We start from the raw sequence: 21,483 nt of genomic DNA on the forward strand, positions 1-21,483 counted from the left end.
TGGCTTACTCTGGAAATGGTTGTTCTCCATCCTGTCTTACCCAAACCTTAAAGGTGATGTTAGGGATTGGAGTTGTGACCATATGCATCCCAAGGAGGTCCTTCTCTTCAACAGCATCTTTAGCCACTGAAACACGAAGACCCATCCAGAATGTGTGCTTAAAAGGTTTTGCAGCATTGCCGCCAAGAGCAATGCAACGGAGGGTTGAATTGATATGCAAGTATATATAAAAAAAGTTGGGGATGTTTTGGGGTTTTGTTTTGTTTGTTTGTTTTTTTGGTAATTTTTATTTGAACACAAGTATTCCGACAGAATGCAAAGTCAAAATTCTCCGTTAGTATCAGTATTTACATTGGCGAGAATGGAAATAAAGGTGGTATCCATGTTTCACTCGGTAAAAAGTTTTTTGTCGTTTTCGTTTTTGTATAACAAGAGAGAAGGCCCCTAAAACAGGGAACGCTGGGTCGGGATGTGAACGGAGGACTGAGAACCACGATCACCATTGCTTAAGTGAAAAGACATCCACAGGAGAAGGAAAAAAGAAGGGGAAATTAAACCACACCGAATCTTTTAAAAAAGCAAACAAACTCCATGGTAAAAAAAAAACCCAAGCAAGATAACGTGCTATTTTTCCCCCTTTTCTAATACATTGCATGAAATACATGTTTACTGTACTACGAGAAGCTGGGTGGCTAAGATAGATATATATGTATGACGCATACATATATAAATATACACATTGTAAACAGTGTGTTGTTGGTCCCTCTTAAAAAGGTTTTTGTGTCTGCTCGAAAAATAAAATATACAGATATAAAAATAAAACTAACGTGAAGACTCCGTTAAAAATAAAAAGTTAACAGAATGTTTTTAATTAAAAAAACAAAATACAAACCCCAAACAAACCAGAAATGCTTTCTTTCTCTGCCAAAGGTGTAGGCGTGCTCACAGACATCAATCCACAAAGAAGTACCGTTCGCCATTTTCCGATCAAGGAAATATTGTTAAGAGCCCCCCAGGATGGGAAGAAGTGCTATAGGTGCGAATGGGGAATGGTCCCACGCCAAGGTGCTCTTTATGCCCTATGGTTAAAAACCCAGCAAGGGCAAAATGGCAGCCGTTATTAGTTGGTTCTTTGACCTTTCGGGGATGGTGAGCCTTTGCTCTTGTCTACCAAAATCTCAGTGTCATCCAAACCCTTTGAGACCCATCGGAAGGTTTTTCCATTGGTGTCAACTGGGCTTCAGTTTAGGCTCAACTTGGTTGCTGGACTTTGAGGAAGTGAACCTCATCCAACCTTGTTAAGAACCTTTTGCATAACTCTTCATTCTTATTTTGCTCCCATATAAATGCTGGGGAAAGCATGCAGGATAATTTATGACACCGTTCGCCATCCATTAGCTATGCAATGTTTCGTGAACAACGTGCAAGGCAAAACTGAACTGGCCAAACAGTTGGGGATTCGTTTTATTTTGTTTTGCATGAGCGGCCATTTCTCAAGAACCAAGGAACAGTTGTTGAATGTCTTCCCCACAATAAGTCCCATCGCTCCGCGAGCAAAGAAAGCCACACGAGGACCTTATGGGTGCCCCGTTCCTTCTAAAAAACACAGAATCCCCTTCAAGGCTGCTCCTTGCACCATCATAAACAAAAGCCACCCATGGCACACGGCTGAATGTCCAACCTTTCCATCTCTTCGCTGCTTACCATGGAGGGCTTGTGTGGAACGGATGTTATGCATCAATACACCCTCCATTTCCACTGAGGAGAAAGCAAAACACAGCAATGGAAAAAGCAAGACCCACCCTGCCCCACATTTAGCCCAAGGACAAGACTTGTATATTTCTTCACAGTTTGAAATTATAACCAAAAGGTGCCACACCGCAAGACGTGAGATTATCGTACCAAAAACGCGTGGCACCATTTTGCTGAGCTGGACTGCAGTCTCCGCTCTGTCACCTCCTCTCTACCTTTGCCCCCCACCATGACCTTAGCGCAAAGGAATGTTATATATCACATTCAATTTTGCAGGTTGTATATTTATTTCAAGGCTACTCTTCGGTTGAGAACAGCTGTATTCTCTTCCATTTTTACATATCCTGAAATGCCAGGTTGCACCGTCTGTATTCTTCTCAGTCACCCAGACTATATTCCTGCTACACCTTCCACATCCAAACTAAGTTGAAGTTTTATTTTTATTTTTTGAAATCCTGATTATTATTTTTTTAGAAAATTTTTGATACTATGACAAAAAACACATTTCACACTAAGATATTCACACGCACCCACAGTGCACAAGCTTGCAGATCTAATAAAATTGTCCTTTTACAAATGAAAAAAAGAAAAGTTCTATACAACAGGCTGGTCTCCCTCGCTCCGACATCCTTCACCCCACATTCTCATTTTATACATTTTTGTAAAAATAATAATAATAATAATAATAAAAAGTAGCAAAGTCACAGCTTTGGACACAAAATGCCCAAATTTAGATTTCACCTTACGCAAAACTTAGGTCTCATCAAAAGCAATACACCCGTTGTAGAGCGATGGGAGTTTAAAAACCAGGTGAATAAACTTATGTGTGTTGGGATGCTTTGAGACTTTCTAAGGTGAGTAGCTAGGATAAAGGGAACCTTATGTATTTAGCAGAGGATGGTATGGATAAAAGAAAGCCCCCTTCGCTCAGAATGAGCAATGGTTGCCCAATTCTGTTCGGTACTTTTGAAAATTGGCACGTGAACCACCGCTGCCCATATGGCAACTCTATGGGAATCTCTGATCATGTCCTATGGAGCTTTGGATCAGAGTGTGGTCCATGGACATCTTTGCTTGTGCAAAAATAACTGCAAGTTCCATGGTGCGCTGGAATGAATGTGGTTTGCCAAGTCCCCAAAGCAGTGAGCTTTGCTACTTCTTAACTATAGCTAAGGCTGGAAAGAAGACCATCCTTTTGGTAACTTCTCTTAAATAAGAAGGAAGAGTAGGGTTTTTGTTTTTTTAGGACGCAACGTCTGAGACCAGCCCTTGACTGTACAACCTCCTTTTGGCTTGGAGAAGCTTTAGGGAGGGATTCTTGAACCGGGAAGGGGAGATGACATCAAGCACCTATTTCCTGAACACAGTTTTGACCTCGACCTGTCACCATCTCGAAGGAGGTGCGCAAGGTTAATGCAGCCATTCCTTTCCTAAATGGGGGTGGGTAGGGAGGTTTAAAAGCGCACAGAGACACACAAACGCTGGACATAACAGGCCCCCCGATCTTGCAAAGGGTTGAACACAGTAAACCAAAGAACGTTTTAAGCAAGCTCTTAGACCTAATGGGCAAGCCAACGCATTGATGCAACCCAACAGTGTATGTCTCCCTGGACCAAGTGGGAATCGGCAACTCATGCGCAACCTGTTTTTAAAGCCATTGCACAAATGCTTCATGCAATGAAGTTTCAAGTGCCTGAAGGATTCACATTTCACTCTTAGCCATAGAGGTGGACACCCATCAGATGCACATTCATGCCCAACGCAAGAATATGATCTTTACGAGAGGTTTAGTGCTGTCCGACATTGAACTGCATCATGCTCAGACACCTGGTCTGCAAAGCAGCCTGGAAATATATTTATCAAAAATAGATTGTACCCCATTTGGTTGAAATTCTTGAAGGTTATGGCACAATCCAGACATTCTTTTCAGATAGATTTATTTACACCCGAACCCTATAGATCATTACTACTTGGATTGTGCCCCAGGTGATCACAACAGAACCTTCTTTCCAATGGTCTAGAAATGGCACTGTATGTTCAACTTGTCTGCCAACATCTATTTGCATGAGCTTTACTTTTACAACGTAGTGATATCATCATTAGTTGAAGGGTCTTTTTTGGGAACGGGGCTGGTGTGCTGCATACATCTTACAAATGTCTCCAAGCTGTTAGGGCTTCCCTAGCAAGAAAAACACCTACATTAATTTGAGTTGTTCCTGAATGAGGTAAAGAACAGTCTGATCACAAGTGCGACCGTTCACTAGAGCAACGTTTGGGCTCCGAAATAATTCAACTTAACTACATTTAACTTAAGATTGCATTCTCAAATATATTTAATTTGGGTAGAATTTTTCACTAAAACCAACTTCCCCCTTCCCTCCCTCCCTCCCTGAACATAGCAAACATGGAGTTACGTATGAGTAAGAAATGTTCCGTCTCTTTCAACATCAATGTGCACACATAAGCATTTATGATATTCAAGAACAGGGAAGTCTCAGTTTGTACATTAAGCCCATGTTTGCACTACAGAGATGATGATAATATTAAGTGTCGGACGGCGAGTTGAACAGTTTGGTATCTAGGCAGGCAAAGTTAAGGCCCACGGATTTTCCGCGGGTGAGATAAAACGCCATGCTTAAATTTTCCCCGTTTGAACAGCGTTCTTACGCCAGGCTACGGCCGAAACGCGGGCTGCATGGCTGCTCTCCAGAATGTTTCCACCTCTATTTAGGTTAAGCTTAGCCTTATCAGGGAACTAGTCTGAAGTAGGACTCCGGTTAAGCGGCCCATCTATATAAAAACAAGAACATAAGGGGTCGCTTGATTTTTTGTCTTACTCTGGTAAGATAATAAAATAATAATAATAATTAAAAAAGGAGGGGAGAGATGATGGGGGAAATACCTACTGTAAACATCCATATTTTAAAACATCTCCCTTTGCAAAGCAAGCATGCCGGTCAACTTACTTTCTATATAGCCTGCATTTACTTTCTCCCTCTCTCTCTCTCTCTCTCTCTTGCGATCTCTCGTTTTAAAAAAAAAAGGCAGCTATATTACATAGACATTTCGACACAACAAAAGTGTTTTTTTAAAAACAAAACAAAATAAAACATTTTGTTGACTGTAAACACTGGAAGAAAAAAAATAACAAGTTGGCAAAACGAACGAAACGGAACGAAAACAAAACCAAACACGCACGCACGCACAAACGCACCCCAAGGAATACTGCCGGTTGAAATATTAAAACTTCCCCAAAGCTGCCCAAGGGCATCCTTCCTAAAATGAAATTTTAGGGATTTCAAACAATAACCCCTAAAAGAGCACAGCCTGCTGGGAAAACCACCTGGAAATGTCCCCAAGAGATCCGCAAGAGAGCCGTTGGCCAGAGAGCGTCCTCCTGGGCTTGAAAAAGGAGAGCCAAATTTAGGGCGGAAATGGAAATGCATCGGAGGACAGAACAGATTCAAAGGGAACAGGAAAAAAGAAGTGGGAGAAGAGAAAAAGAAGGGGATAACTTACAATTTAGGGTCACCCACCCCCCCAAATTTGGCTGCAAAATATAAAAATAACTGGTTTGCAACTGGCAGTCCTCAACCCAGGAGAGCCAACTTTTCCTAATTCTGTCTCCTAAACAGTTGTGGGACGGGTGGGTTACATTTAAAAGTCTGCACAAACGTTTGCAAGGATGTTGAACATCCTAACAAAGAGTACGGGTTTATCCTCGAAGAAGGAAGAAGGGATAGATTTAACTCTTTTTTTTTCTTTCTGAAAAGCAAGTGCACACAAAAGGAAAATTCCCCCCTACACACCTACCAAAGAGAACGAAAGAACGGACGAAAGAAAGAACACATCCCCCCCCTCCCCGCCGATTGTATGCATGTTTTGTCTTGTTTTCTTTTCTTTAAAAAAAGGCAAAAGACACTAGAGGGATGAGATGTGTGTTGTGTTTTCGATGCTCAGGTGAAGCTGTTCTGTCAATATTTTTTTAAATTTTTTTCTCGTTTTGTTTTGTGTGTGGCTCAGTGTGGGACCATCATGCTTTGCTTTCGTTGTCATTTGTTTGCGTGGCTTCGTTGGGCACCGTCTTGACTTCCGCCGGGGCTGTCTTGGCTTCTGTGGCTTGGATTGCAGGCTTTTCTTCTACTGGGGTTTTCCTGTGGGAGGAAAGGAAAAAAATCACCAAAAACTGTGTTGGTTAAAGAAAAGTGAGTAGAGATAGGTCCACAAAAGGCAGCACTTGGAAAGGGGGACTCTCCTTTCTTATAAAACCACATCAGGGTACAAGACCGCGGAGCCTTCTCAAAATAGAACGACAGGATTCATCGGTATGGCAAACTCTAACACAGTTCCCTAAAGTATTCATCCTCAAAATAGTGGTCTACAGACATACCAAGAACCCCTAACCCAATGCTGGAGGTCTCTGGTGAGTCCCCAGGCAAGAAAGAAAGAAACAATGATAGCTAGTGGGCACAAATATGGTACTGGCACATGGCACATTGGGAAGGGGAGGCAATGCCAGTCCCACATCAGATAGTTTGGGAAATATTGCTCTAAAGGACCTGACCAATGTGGTACTTTTTACAATACACATCCCAGATTTAAGCTCCTTTGCAGAATTCCCTTTCCAATTCCAACCAGCCAGCTTTTTTGAGATGTCGGCTACATCCGCACTGCAGAAATGACCCAGTTTGACACCACTTTAACTGCCAAGGGTCAGTGTTATGGAATCCTGGGAACAGTAGTTTGTTATGGCACCCAAGCTTTAAACCAACTTGGTTCAAACCAGCCAACCCTGAGCTAAAGTAAAGCTATCTAGTATCTCTCCCAAATGAGCTCCCTAAACATGAACTTATAAGGAGCAGCTTCTTGGAAAAATAGGGAAAGGAGTAAGAGCAGGGCAGGCTAGGGAGATGATGGCGACAAGATTGGGAAGATTTCTGTCCCAAGTCACCAGGCAAAAGGGAGTCGTGACACCTGGATTCCAAACCTTCTGTTGCATTGTTAAAATAGTCAGGTTAGCTTGCAAAAAAGCACAGGCAGGTTAATTTGAAGCGAACACACAGAAGCGGCACACAAACACAGCATGGCACAACAAAGAGACATGGCACGTCAACAAGAGGAGTTTAAAGGGGGGAGGCATACTCTGTCTTTGCAGGTGCTGGCGATGTGGACGTCTCTGGAGCAGAAGATGTAGCCTGGCCTCCGGGAGCCGTGGCAGGGGCCGCTGTGCCCAACGCAGCAAAAACATCCTTGGCAAGGTCAATGTCTGGTGTCTTGAAGCTCCCTTCGTCCATTTTAAAGTCCTCGTTATGAGTGGGGTTCGCAGTGGCAGATTCTCCCTTCTGGTTGGCACCGTTCTTAGCCGCCTCTGTCGGACTCTTCACCACGTTGGTCTGTGAGGCATCCTTTTCGGGACTTTTGGAGGCCAAAGCCTCTTGCTTGGGATCCGAGGAAGCCGGAGAGCTAGCTGGATGTGGGGGAGGTGGGGCGGGGGATTTGCTGGATGCAACGGAGCCCTTGGGGGCCTCTGAGGTTTTGGCAGAGGAGCTGGGACTCAGAACCCCCCCTTGGTTGGAAAGGACGCCGGATGACATGTTGCCGGAGGAGGGAGTAGAAGTAGGGGTGTCACTGAGGTCAACCAGGGGAGCTACTTTGGGGGCAGGGGTGGATGAGGATGGGGGCGAAGAGGATGCCACAGCCGCTTTTGAGGGTGTGCCCTGGCCGGGGGCCACGGAATTGGAGTCTGGCATGGGCGTAGCTGGCAAGGTGATGCTGGAGGTGAGGGTGGTGGTCTCACTGGTGGGGCTATTCTGAGCAGTGGCAAAGGTCTCAGTGATCGTGTCAGAGTTTGTGGTGACAGTGGTGACGGAGGGCATCATGTCTTCGGTTGCTGCTGTGGCATCGGCTGGGTGCCTGTGAGGAGGATGGGAAGTAAAAGAGAAAAGAGGGGAGGGGTTGGGAAGGAAGGAAAAAAGGAAGAAAGGAAGGGAAAGAGAGAAAGAGACAATGAAGGCTATGAAAGCCGCAGGCAGCTGGGTGAGTCAGTGCAACTGCAGGAACGGCATGCGGTTATTTTACGCACGAAGAAAGAGAAGAAGACAGGACATGAAGACAAGAAGAGTGTCAAGCCTACTTGGCAGGAGGTTAGCCCATGTGAAGGACCTCTGGGGACAAGGAGGGGGTCTTGAGATCACTACCTGAATAGAGAGGAACCTCCTGTGCCTCCTCAACACACTGCTTTTCAAAGGATGCAAGTGTATTGGCAAAAACTCTTTTTTTCAACTCTTCAATGGGGATGGTCAGTGGCAACACTTTTTGCATTTCAATATCATTTAAATGGGATTTGCATACCATTTATATCTTGCCCACTCTTAGCCCTGAATCACACATGGCTGCCACTTTAAGCTAATTCTTTGTTTTCGAGAAAAAATGAGTCCATATAAACTTAAACCACAGTAAATGTGCCCATCTTTACATACCTATAAGTCTTTTGGAGAGCATTCCTGAGTCTTCTGTTACTTTCAGATTTATCAAGGCTGATCTCCTCCTTACCATTCCTGAGGGCTTCCTTCACCTTATCCCTCACTCCATATGGATGAGTCTTTCTCCCAATCCCTCTCTCACACAGACACACAGACACAAGCACATCTGGCTCCAAAACTATCTCACTTGGAAACATTCAAGAGGGACTGCAGAGAAACACCCTACTTCTGTAGATGGAGACCAAACAGCAATTTTGGCTTCCTTTTTTGGGAGGATCCAGGACAACACCCAAGTAACCACCTACTTTGCCCGAACTCAACCTACTCTGGCTCTGTTAGCGGCGTGGTTTCATTGGGTTCCGTGTGTTTGCCTCCATCATGGTTCGGGGTCCGCTCTTCCTCTGTTCGCACCTCCACAATAGGCTCTTTTGATTCATCTTTCCTGTAAGAGTATAGGATAGGGAGAAATAGTTAAGGTTGAATTTCAGAGACATAGACGTGTTAGTCTGGACTATCAGTATACAGAGTGATTTTATAGCATTTTTGAGAGTAACTTTGTAAAGGAATTGTAGCATAAGCTTTCATACACCAGGTCTACTTCCTCAGATGTGGAGATCAAGTCTATGAAACCTCATGCTACCACTTCTTTTGCAGTTAGTCTCAAAAGTGCTATAAGATCCCTTTGCATATGATTCAGGCATGAAGGCAGATTTCTCATCCCTTCTCCCAAGTTACTAGAGTAAAGCTCTATCACTGAATACGTAAGGATGATCTATGCCAGTGTTTCCCAACCTGTGCGCCAAGGAGCTCTTAGGTGCTCCAGGAAAATGAAAGAAATAAAAATTGAATGAAATTGAAGAATAAGAATATATTCTTATATATACTCCCAAACACCATTAACTTGTAAGACATAGGGCGGGCCTCTTCGGAACTCCACCATAGAAATAAGGGCTCAGTGAGTAAAAAAGGTTGGGAACCCCAATTGTCCTCTAACCACAATACACCTCCTGACAGAGGCATGTTGGAAGCTACTGACTCATCCTCATCTATCACAATTCAAGACAACATGGAGAGTTTAAGGGCTTTAAGGGTATGTCTAGTTTTGTTCTCCTCTCCCTTTTTCTGACCCTTCCTTCTGCAACACCTCACCCAATGAAGAGATCTGGAGATCTCAAAATCTTGCCCTCCTTTCTGTGCTCTTTTTGGCTAGAAGAATAACGATATTTCCAGTAGATGGAATTTGATGTTTCAAAGCTCACTGTTTTAGAAAGAGAGCACCAGGCATGGTCAATGTTTCAGGTTCAGTGCCAGCATCTCTAGTTTAAATTATCTCAGGCAGTTTCTCGTGAGCTTTTTCGGTCTATGAGGCTGTGTTCTAGAAGAGTTTATTCCTGACGTTCTGCCAGCATCTATGGCTGGCATCTTCAGAGAATGCTGGCATGGAAGTGAGTGGGGTGTATGTATATACTGTGTGACTATGTACCCCACTCTCTTCCATATCAGCATTTTCTGAAGTTGCCAGCCACAGATGCCGCCAAAACATCAGGAATAAACTCTTTTAGAGCATGGCCACATAGTCCATAATATTCACAAAAAACTATGGATGCTAGTTGTGAAAGCCTTCGACTTCACAGATCTCAGGTAGCATGGCACAGAAAGAATTTGGAATAGCCACTGTCAGCTAGAGTGTACGATTTGGGACAAGGGGGGGTCACTAATAGGACTTCCTCTGCTCACAACTCCTTGAGGAAGGTCCACAGCTCAGAGAGACAGACATTGTTTTGCCCTATGGATGTAGAGTATAGGCTTTCAGGGGGTGTATTTTCTCCTTACAAAGAAATGCATGTTTCCTGTTACTCACGAGAAGGCTGCCTTGCCCTCTTCCATGTCTTTTCCCTTCACACCAGGACCGGATTTCCCACACAGGTTGATGGCAATGCACATCAAGAGGCCGCACTTGTTCAAGAAGTAGCAGGTGACATCCACAGCCACCAGCAGAAGGACAAAGATGACAATGAGGATGCCCACGATGGCGGCAGTGCCCAGTCCTGACGTCGGGCTTGTGCTGGCTTCAGAGACCAAGAGAGAAAGGGGAGAAAACACCATGGTTAGCAAGGAGACATGACTCTTGTACCTATGAACACCAACCCCCTCCTCTCTCCTTTCCAGTTTGCTTGGGTGAATATTATGGGATCACTGGGTCCCAAAATCCTCTGCCCCTGAAAGGCACGCAAAGCCTCCTTTCTGGAAAGCATAGCAGATAAGGGATCAAATCTCACCTGTGACTGCAAAGATGGTGGTGAATGGGTGAAGGAATAAGACATTGGCTCTTGTTTGTCAAGAGTGTCCAAAATGGGACACAAAGGAGCAGATGCCATGCCTTGCACCCAAGTATCACCCCAATCAATTCCACTTGCAATTATTTTAATGCAGATGACAATGTGCTCTGGCAACCCAAAGGCCAATGTTTCTGCAAAGCGATTTGAGCTTTGAACATCCCACTGATGAAGTGGGCTTCAATCCACAAAAGTGGCGGTCAAATAAAATGTGTATCTTTTAGATTAACTGGGATCTTGGGCTGTTCTTTCAACATTAGACTAGCATGGCTCCCATGGAAATCCTTCTGAGGTGTGGGCAACACCTGGGCAACAGGCCTAGCACTGAATATAAGCCCAGGTAGTGAGGAAGTCAACCTTCATCTCAAAGACAAGGTACCATGGAAGCCAAGTGGCTGGATGCGGGCAACCTATTCCTTCCAAGCTTCTTGCAGTGGAAGTCCAATTAGATTTTGACTCTTAACTCATTTCCCAATTCTGTCATTTCATGTACTCTAGAAACAGATCATCATCATCACCATCTGACCCTAAGAGCATCTGATGCAGGTGAAGGCATCTTTCCTTAAGCATCAGATGATCATGAAAGAGACTTCTTCATAGCAAGATTACTGTTCCTATTAACTATTTTGGTTTGATCTGATGATTCAATTTTACATATGATCTTTGATGGGAGCTCTTGCAGGTCCGACAAAACTATATTCCCATTCTATAAAATTCTATAATCACCACCTTGAGTCCCCATATTGGGAGAAAGGCAGGATGTAAGAAAATATCATCATCGTCATCGTCACCATCATCATCATCATCACCATCACCATCATCTGGGAGGCCAGCCTATAAATCGACGACGATGATGAAAGGGTCCTTTATTATTTCTTCCTTTTCCCCTAAGACCCGAATTCTTTCCAAATTCCAGATTAACTAGGTTAATACCCTAAATGTATTTACAAACTGGAGCATGGACGCCTTGCCACCAATTTCAGTCCATTTCTCCTCTTCGTCTTTCTTCTAAGGATGTAACCCATCACTAGTTTTGTTCTCAAAGGCAGCAAAGAGTAAGCTGAGTAAGTTTCTTTTCACTTTGAGAAAGTCTTCAAAAACTGGAGGATTTGCGATTCATCATTTAGGGTCACATGTGTGACTTTTTTGTGCAGAAAACATCTTCTGTTCAGGAAGCAACATTTTCTGCACAATAAAATAAAAAGAAGAAAAATCCCGCAAACTAATAAATAAATAAAATTGTTTCCTGTGCAAAAAAGCTCTTTTTTTGTCTCCCCCAAAAACACATAATTTTGAGAACAAGCCCCAAACTGCATAGATTTTCTTTTCAAATATTCTTTCCATCCTTATTCTCTTTTTTCTAAAGCCAGTTTTAAGCCCAATTCAAAATGCTGGTGCTCACCTTTAGATCCCTGGAAGAGAATGAGGCCAAGAGACCTGAAGGATCATTTCCTCCGGAGCATCCCTTGGGATTGTTATTGAAAGCTCTTTTATTTATTACTTAGAGTATTTATTTAGAGTATCTTTTCCCACCATTGAGTGCGATCCAACCATGAGGGGCCTCCCTGTGAACCCAATTGTGGATCTGTACCCCATGAAAGCGTGTCTGGTACTTTGGATTGGGTTTTTTGAAAAGGTAGTTACATCTCATTTCTTAATCATCATTTTTATTTTGAAACTATATTTTATTGTTCATTTTTAACTTTAGCTACTTTTTATATTTCTTGACCAGAAAACTGTGGGTTGGTCAGGGGCAGAGCACAGAGATACCATTCACGGAATACAATATAATGACATTGATGTTATCCATGTACCTGGCTGTACCAAAAAGTCAAACCTAATAGGACGCATGTATGAGAGCATCAAGGGTTTTCTTCTCCATTGCACATCATGGCTTGCATTGGTATCTACTGGTACCAATTGAATTGATCACCTATTGGTGATCCTGACTAGAGTAGACCTACTGAACCACTGAGACTTCCTTAAGTATTAACTTACCATTCAACACTTGATTCAATGGCTCTACTCTAGTTGGGTCTACCAATGGGAGTTCATACTGGTAGAACACCACACAAAAGCTTGAAAAAGTACATCAAATGTAGTTTTTTTGTGGCTATGTGGCCATGTTCTAGAAGAGTTTATTCCTGATGTTTCACCAGCATCTGTGGCTGACATAGTGGCACATTGGTCAACAAACACACATTGGCCAAAAAACCCCACAAAAAAACTATGGACGCCGGCTATGAAAGCCTTCAACTTTACATGAAATGTGCTTCCATTCCCAGGGGTTCTGCTCACTGCACATGTCAGTATTGCAAAGAATTGTCCCCTACCACCTGGAATCTCAGCCCAGTTGATATGATACTCCACCGAGAAAGGCACATATTGGCCAACATATTTTGCCTTGTCTTCTGTCCTCCGGTGCCAGAGCTCCATTGAAGGCAGAGTAAGGCAAATACTGCAATGTTGCTTTGCTCCTTCCATTGCTTTGGCTGGCAAAGCTTGACATTTGCATCAGAACACCATTAAGTGTGTGAGCCAGCTAGATCAGCGCTCTGCCAAGATACATAATTAAACAAATTCATCACCCTCCGTTCTCACAGGGAGAAGGAAGGAGCACCAGGCACATTCCTTCTTCCAAAGTATTCTGAATTCACACATGGATTATTCAGCTGTGAAGAAGCCTGCCAGCTCTCAGAGTAGAAACTTTAGCAGACACCTCCAATCTTTCCTTCTCAACTCCAGTTTCCAAGATTAGCTGTTCTGCACTTCGGTGGCACAGAGCAAGTCAAAACATTTCTGGCACCATTTGAGAAAAGAGCCATGGACCCAGCCTCTCTAAGGAGAGGGAAATTCCCTGTGAATGCCAGAGGAATCTCTGTCCCATGGAGAGTCTTGAAGTGGTGCGAAACCATGCACAATCTACACACAACAAAACATGGAGAAGCACTATACCTCTTGAGTCCTAGATGCTGGGAATGACCATCGTCTTCTTGCTCTGCTTGTAAGGTTTCGGGAGGCAGCTAGCTGACCTATGCTGGACTAAAAAGGCCTGATCTAGCGATCGAGTTCTTCTTCTGAGGAGAGCTGTGTGTCGAATGGAGAGCTACCGAGAACGCTGTTTTATCATTATTTCCCCCCTTTTTGGTCCCTGGCAAGTCATTGTCCAGTGTTATTTTGAACATGCAGGGTTGAGTGTTCAGCATTATTCTTCAGAAAAGGTAATCTTGTGCTACCTTCCCACCCACCCTCCAGTAGATAATACGCTCAGATCAATAGCTGTAGGTAAGAGGGAAATCCGAAACAAAACAGGAAAAGGAAACTTGGGGCAGGGGAAGATAGGAGCTTAAGGACAGGATTAAAATGAATTAAGGAGCCACTACTGTGAGCAGATTGGTATCAATGTGGCCTTTTAAAGGCTGGACTTCACTCAGGGAGAGTTAAATAGTCCTCTGATCACTTGGAAAGCTAGGAACTGATTGGGATCGAGAAACGGAAAACATGGGGAAACCTTTAGATTATCTCAGCTGTGGTTTCTGAACCTAGGCATTGACCCTCCAATGGGTTTGCCCATGAAATGCCCATGAAATGGAGACAAGAATAAACAGAGAGCACACTATATTCCACATCTAATGCAATTCAGTGATGCTTTCAGCAGACGTTTACCACAGAGTTGATTGGGAGGACCTAGAAGTGCCTATTCAGACATCATTTCTAAGAGTCTCTAGGACCTCCAGAGTGACTCTATGGTCAACTTCTGCCTGAAGTCATTCATTTCAATAGGGATTGCTATTCTCCTCAGTTTCATGTTTCCATACTACATATGGTAATCTTTTCTCCACAAATATAGGGGTTGCACTATAAGCTGTTGCAGGGTAGATTTCCCCCAAGCTGCTAAAAATGGTAAGGTGCATGTTAACTTCAGTGCCAGAGTGCTTTTTGAAGCCCGACATCTGGACCAGCAAGCCATGAAATAAACCCGTCTTCAGTTCACTAACACCTCAATTCTCGAACCCAAATGGGGTCCATGAAAACCACCAAGCATTACTTGCATGACCTGCCAGTCAATGCAGCTAGAGTTGCACAGAAACCAGTGTAATGAATCCCACTGGCATTTTTCTTTTTGCAAAATGCAGGGCTCACATTCCCCCCCCCCAAAGAAGTGCCTCCATGTGTTGAGACACTCCTTTTCATTGAAGATAAAAAAATACGTGAGCACTCCATACATCTCCATTATTATGAGCAAATATCCATACTACTATTCAATAGCACAAGGATTCGGGAATGGCATTGTCTGTCACAGGCCACATTCCCCCGTCAATCTTCCCTTCAAAATCCAGTGCTAAGTGGGGTCAAGTGGTGGCATCTGCCAGCTTGTTGAAAGGTGAGAGGATTTATTGGAAATGGGGTTTGTGACCAGCATCAGCTGGTAAAAGACCAACACTGTCCCTGCTCATATCTGGATATACAAGACAGAGCCAGGTGGGATCATCCAGTACTTGACTCTTACTTTTTGGCCATACATACTTGTGTGAAACATGCACATCTAAATCCATCATTCCCTAATGGCAGTTCCTTATGTCCACAAAACTGTGCATGCCAAATCTGTGTGCAAAACAGCCTCCTCTCTGACCCCCGCTCCAATGCCCCACAAATATTTTCTGACCCCTCTGCTCTTGTGTGCTGGCACTGCCAAACCCCCTTTGAACCACAGAGCAAATTTAAACATGGCCTGCAACGGGGTGCCAAGGTGTGTGAAAACAATGTGCAAGGTAACTGTTGTGTGTTTTCCTGGACCACAACCATTTTGCTACAGATCATCCCTATTTGCAATGGTGATCCAGAAGGAGACACTGGTGCCAAAGCAACAACACAACTTTGGCAATGGTTGAGACAGAACAGGCTGTCTTACCATGTCTTTCTTTAGAGAAACTGCAGGGAGGGAGTGCATGTAACACAGCAAAGGATAGTGGAAGTCCTATGCACACTATACTTGTAAAATTATGCGTTGGTACACAGTTTTCTGCAGATTGGTGCATGCAGTTACACTTGGTTTTAATTTGTTATAAGCCACCTTGGATCACATGTTGGGAGAGAGGTGAGATGCCAAATCAACCAACCAACCAACCAACCAACCAACCAACCAACCAACCAACCAGTCCATCAATTGTTTCAAGCAGTGACAAGGATTCTTTCTTTTTGTGTGTTGTAAATTCCACTCCAGGAATTAACTGGTATCAGAAGAGAATCTTAGGAGTTGTCTAGAGGTTGTTTTCTTGGCAACTAGCGGCATATAGAAAATACCTCTTCCCAATTGTTCTGTAAAAGCAAAGGATCATTGGGCAAGTGGTTTGGAACTGCCACCAAGTGGCTAATAAGGACACAACAACACATTTTTCATACACACACATACACACACTTATATATATGTTCATAAAGAAAAACAGACATCTGCTATAAATTGGTCTTTTTTTCCTCCTCTTTTTTAATAATGCAAATGTGTAAACATAATAATAAGAGACTCTAACAAGTTTCCTAGGCTTAAGCATTGTTGCTTTGTTAATAGCGGATGCACTTGGACAGAGCAGTATAGTCTGAGCATATGGACTGGAACAGCCCAGCCAGCACCTTCATGGGAAAGGGAGCTGCTTTTAGTAGGATTCAGGGCTGTGTGTTTTACACAACGAACAACTTCCACTGCAGGCTGGGTTGATGTAGCATTTATGGAATCTCATGCGCCCAACATCCTTCCAGGGACCATCCAAGGGAGTCATGCAGGAGGGAACAACCTGGATCCTTCTACTAAGCAACACTGACTAAAAGGTTTTACAGCAGCCTGTTAAGCTTGCATAACGTTCTCCTCTCCTCCCCAAAAAAGAAAGCTGGGGCTAAACCTGTTGGGTTTAAATGATCCCAACAGACAGGCCTCTGGGGGTGGGTTTGTTTTGTTTTATGTAAATGTTTAAGAAAAAGATGATGCTCTGTGCAGAATCCCGTTACAAGAATGATTTCTCTACAAACTTCATCTCAGCAGAAGGACCCTGGATTTTGCACCTTGGTTTTGCATTCCCTACCACTCTGCTTGCACACATTTACAAGCATTGCCCCCATTAAGACAGACCGCCCTTTCTTTAAAGTCCCCATCTTAGATGAACTCTGAGTGCTAACAGTTGGTCTTCAATCAGATATTCTGGGGCACCATTTAATGGAGGAAATATTTAGGAAGGGCTTTACACACATGCCTCTTGCTTTCCAGCATTCACCTACAATAGGTCATAGATGTTAAGTGTTGCAAACAAAGGTTTTACTAAATGGTGATACTGGTTGAGTCCCCCTTAGCCAGAATTCCAAATTCATCCAAAACACGAAATTGTTCACATGTGTGGCTGAACTGTAAAAATAAAAATCTGAAATCCAAAACATTCCTGGTCCCAAACATTTCGGATAAGGGAGACTCCACCTGTATTTAATGCGTAACTTTGGAGAGTCTTGCTCAATCAGAATCTGAGCTGGATTCCAGGGTTGTCATTGGGATGGATCCATAGCTTAGAACTAGAGATAAGGATGGTCTCCAGTCCAGACTATACCAGAGCTCTCTTGATATGTCTTGAAAGGCTTCCAAGGTTGTATTTGCTCTTGGACATTCATTCCAACCCTAGCCCAGAATTTTGGTTAGACATGAATCCATAGATAGGAGACTTGTGTTGCTCAGGGAACTGTGTAAATTGGCTGGGTTGAGTTTCCCCAAGTAACCTTTTCATAGCGAAAGGTCCTTCGCAACGCAGTATTGGAGACTTAAGCCCAGATAAGCACAGAGGCAGGCACTTCAATGGGACTGCCCTGCCCATTGCTTGGTATTAGTGAGGAGCCACAGCCCACAGCGAGCGTGTTGGCAAAGCATGGGAGATGGGGGAAGAAATGATGTAGACAAGCTTTCTGAAACAGCCACTGCACGCTCATGTTCATGCGAAAATGTATGGAAGCTATTGAGATGTCACAGGATCAGACATGCAAAATGGGAAACACTGAAAATAAAAACGTTAGCATGCCCTTGCATGAGGTCTGCCCCAGCAGGAAGGGGGGGTACCAGGCCAAATTCAAGTGAGCCATGGTCTGATGAAATACTTGCTTCCTATGTGGGTGGCCTGCCATGGTCAAGGTCCTATCTAAAGCTAGCAAAGGTCACCTAGAGTACTTATGCAGGACTATGGGCTGTCACAAAAGGAAGATGACAGAGGCAGACCCATTTTGTCAGTAGCTCAGTCCCTGCTAGCATTCCTGGTACACAGTGCAGGCCAGGCAATAGTGACCTTCCTTTGGTATGGGATGGAGCTCTGGCTGGGTACTAGACCAGGATGTCCAGGGTGCAAATGGAAGGAACTGTTTGCATAATGAGGTACTGGAATCTCCTTGCATAAACATGAAAAAAGTACAATCACAAGGGCAATCCCTTCTCCAGTTAGCTGGCATATTGCACCAGTAGGATCCTGGCACAAGTGCAATTCTGTCTAAATGACATGGGTCAAACTCTGGCATGGCCCTGCATCAAATATTTTGGATGCTTTGCTATGGACCTTACCAGCAAATGTAATGGCTGGGACTGGTGTATGAACGCAGATGGTACATGCACTCATATCTTGGTGGTGGAGCTGCCACCATGCCACAGGGCTCATGTTTTGGATATTAAACAGTTAAGAAAGAAGAGAGAAAATGCGAGCAACTGGAGGCTCTAGCATGCTTTAGGGCCTCTGCAGATGGTTGTGTGTGTATGTGGCTAGGAATACCAAAAAGTCTAAGGGAAGCTATAAACTAGGATGGGCAGAAGAGAGAGGCAGGGCATTTTTCACTCCAGCACTAACCACTGATGCAAGGGGCTGTTTTGTACCTAGTAAGGAGACAGATTTTGGCACATTTTTCAATCCTGGCATCATTAGACTCTGAAAAGGGGACCAAGAGAAGGACTCAACTAGCAGTGTCTCACTTAGGAAGAGACACTTGGCACATTGGGAAGGACCAATTGAGATGGACTTTGCCAACTGGGAGCAACGTTATTGACTGAATATAATCTGGGTGCCAGGTTCATCTGGATGGGCATTTCTTAGTGCCCACCGACTGACATCTCACAAGCAGCAAGAGGCAGCGACAAGCCCCCTAAAAGGGTGTTAAGAGTGTTTCATACCACATCAGGCTGCAATTGAGGAGTCTTACTTTTTGAATGTCCCCCCCATATTAAAAGATACCCTGCAAGTTAAAAATTAGTTCCTCGGGGAGAAGATCCAGCAAGTCGCCTTCCATTTGTTCTAATCTTCTGCTTTCGGGAAGCTTTCTCACACAGGGAATCTTCAGCTTGAAGCAGCACAGTTTTCCATTCTACAACCCAGATTTCTGCCATGTTAATTGGTTTCGTGACTAGTACTTCCTTGCCATGTACTGGGAATGCAATGGAAAAGGTTTCACTGAAAGCAAGGGGAAACAGCCTGCGACTGGATTGACTTCCCATCCAACCAAGCAGATCTTCATAGGTTTTCCAATGAATACCATCTTGAGATGGATGCCTTCAAACAACAGACTTCCTAAAGATTTCCAGTACAGGACAATTACAGAAATCCTACAGATCCCACAAGAAATGTTGGTTCTTAAATAAACAGCAAATAACATCAAGGTGGGAAATGTGCAAACTTATGTTTTGAATGTTTGATCACATTTTTTTCCTTGTTAAAACATTTGCTATAACTATTGGTAAAGATGAACAAAGACCAAAGTGTGAAAATGATCGTGAAGACAAGGATTAGAAACACCATTCTTTCCCTTTAGAATTTGAAAAGTATATCCAATCCAATTTGTTTTTATATCCAGGGAGAAGGCGGGGACCACTGTTCGGGATGCGTACACAAAAACAGGGGGTGGGGGGGATGCCAAATTGATATCTTTTCTTCCCCCTTCTCATTACAAAGTAGCAAATCCTTCCAGAAAAATAATGTTCTCTTAAGAGTTCTGCGCTTTATTTCTTGACCCCCCCCAGAAGAGACACAATCCTTGGAAATAAGGAATTCTCTCTTGCTTTCTGGCCTCAGCAAGACAACCGGGGTCTTCAATAGCAAATTCCTTTTTGATGCTACTGTTGGTTGTTGTTTGCAAAAGTTTCTAACAGAGCAAAAGCAGAGCTGCGGCAGAGAGGAGCAATGAGACAAAGGGAGACGAGGTCGACGGGCTTCCTAAGGTGGCTGCGGCCACCCAAAAACGAGAAAAATGGATGGGCGTTTTGGTTGTGACAAAAACATTTAACAGCCCCCGCCGTCACGGCAGTCATTAGATATTAAAACAAAAAATAACAACAACAAAAAATTTGGTGGATGTGGCAAAGTGGATGTTTCCATTGGGGTCCAAAGTGACATGTATGACGACAGACGAAGGAAAGGAACAAAGTGGGGGAGGAATTGGGAGAGGAGAAAAAGAAATAGAAAGACAGAGAAAGAGAGAGAGAGAGAGAAATAGATAAAAGAAAAAAATAGGTCATAAATAAGAATTTAAAAGTTTTTTTTTTAAATTAAAAAAACTTAGTATAAATTAAAAAAAATGTCCAAAAGGTTAGAAGAACAGAGCAGCGGCAGCAGCAGCAATGATAATGGAGAGGCTGGGTTTGGGAGCTGGCAGCATGAGGGAGAAATTTAGGGATGGCATGGCTGGCAAGTGAAGGACACGGAAACCATAATAATGCAACACAGGATGCCCAGGGTGAGGAGGAGGAGGAGGACGACAGGGACTTTTGCTAGTGGGATTTCACAAGGAACGCGCACGTTTCCTTTTCTGGCCAAGTTGGATGAAGCCACACACACACACCCCATCAGCTCCAACATTTTGGAATTAGCCCTGACCACTCTTCCTTCCTAAGGGTCGGTCCAAGATGGCCACATCAAGATAGGCATAAAGCCAAGAAAGCATGAGCAAAAAAGATCCTTTCTCTTTGGCTGATGGGACTTGATCCCCAGATCACCTGGATAGCATGATTGCTGGCCACTCCAGCTGTGGGATTTGGGGTGCTGCAGTTCTTCCCTCCCCGCAGTTATGTTTCAAAGCAACATCCACTTTTGACTGCCGATGTGCCTTCTCCTGAAACAGCCATGTCTGACAAGTCGAGGCATTTCTCATGGGTAAAACCCGAAGAAGGCTGATAGTATCCAGAGGGACACTCCAGTTGGAGAATGGACACCATTAAAGCAGAAAGCAACAAAGGTCCCATACAGACAGGCCAAAATAAAGCTGCTTTGAGTCACTTTGGAGGTATGCTGTTTAAATGATGTATGCGTCCTATGAGTCCAGAAGCTGCGCCAAAGCTCCACTCCAGTCCTTAGGACTGGATTGTGGCTTTGGCACAGCTTCTGGACTCTTAGGACGCATGCATCATTTAAACTGCATGCCTCCAAAGTGACCCGAAGCTGCTTTATTTTGGCCTGTCTGTATGGGGCCAAAGCCAACTGGGATGTTTTTTTTGTTGGTTTTTTGGGCAATGTTGCCCTGTTCTAGAAGAGTTTATTCCTGACGTTTCGCCAGCATCTGTGGCTGGCATCTTCAGAGAATACTGGCATGAAAGAGAGGGGGGTATATATATACATACTGTGTGACCCTGAGTTGGGAGGAGTGATTTCCATGTTAATCTGTGTATATATGTGTATATACATATATATATACCCCACTCACTTCGATGCCAGCATTCTCTGAAGATGCCAGCCATGGATGCTGGTGAAACATCAGGAACAAACTCTTCTAGAACATGGTCACATAGCCCCCCAAAACCACAAAACCTCCCACAAAAACCCTATGGATACTGGTCATGAAAGCCTTCGACTTCACCAACTGGGATGATTCCACCAAGACCCAACATCTCATCTCTAGAAGGAGTTGAAATGCAGTTC

The 21,483-nt window shown here is 43.8% G+C and overlaps 1 protein-coding gene across 1 annotated transcript in view; it reads right to left on the bottom strand.

The window, feature by feature from the left end:
* Window positions 1-245: 245 nt before the first annotated feature.
* NCAM1 (neural cell adhesion molecule 1) overlaps window positions 246-21,483 on the bottom strand; it is a 72,504-nt gene continuing 51,266 nt past the window's right edge. Inside the window, exons 17-20 of the mRNA XM_042473969.1 lie at window positions 10,096-10,303; window positions 8,560-8,676; window positions 6,895-7,665; window positions 246-5,906 (exon numbers count right to left, since the gene is read on the bottom strand). Coding sequence (XP_042329903.1) covers window positions 5,786-5,906; window positions 6,895-7,665; window positions 8,560-8,676; window positions 10,096-10,303 — 1,217 coding nt within the window. The 3' untranslated portion in view covers window positions 246-5,785. The remainder of the gene's footprint in view (window positions 5,907-6,894; window positions 7,666-8,559; window positions 8,677-10,095; window positions 10,304-21,483) is intronic.

Source organism: Sceloporus undulatus, chromosome 6, assembly GCF_019175285.1.
Source record: "Sceloporus undulatus isolate JIND9_A2432 ecotype Alabama chromosome 6, SceUnd_v1.1, whole genome shotgun sequence".
NCBI lineage: Eukaryota > Metazoa > Chordata > Lepidosauria > Squamata > Phrynosomatidae > Sceloporus > Sceloporus undulatus.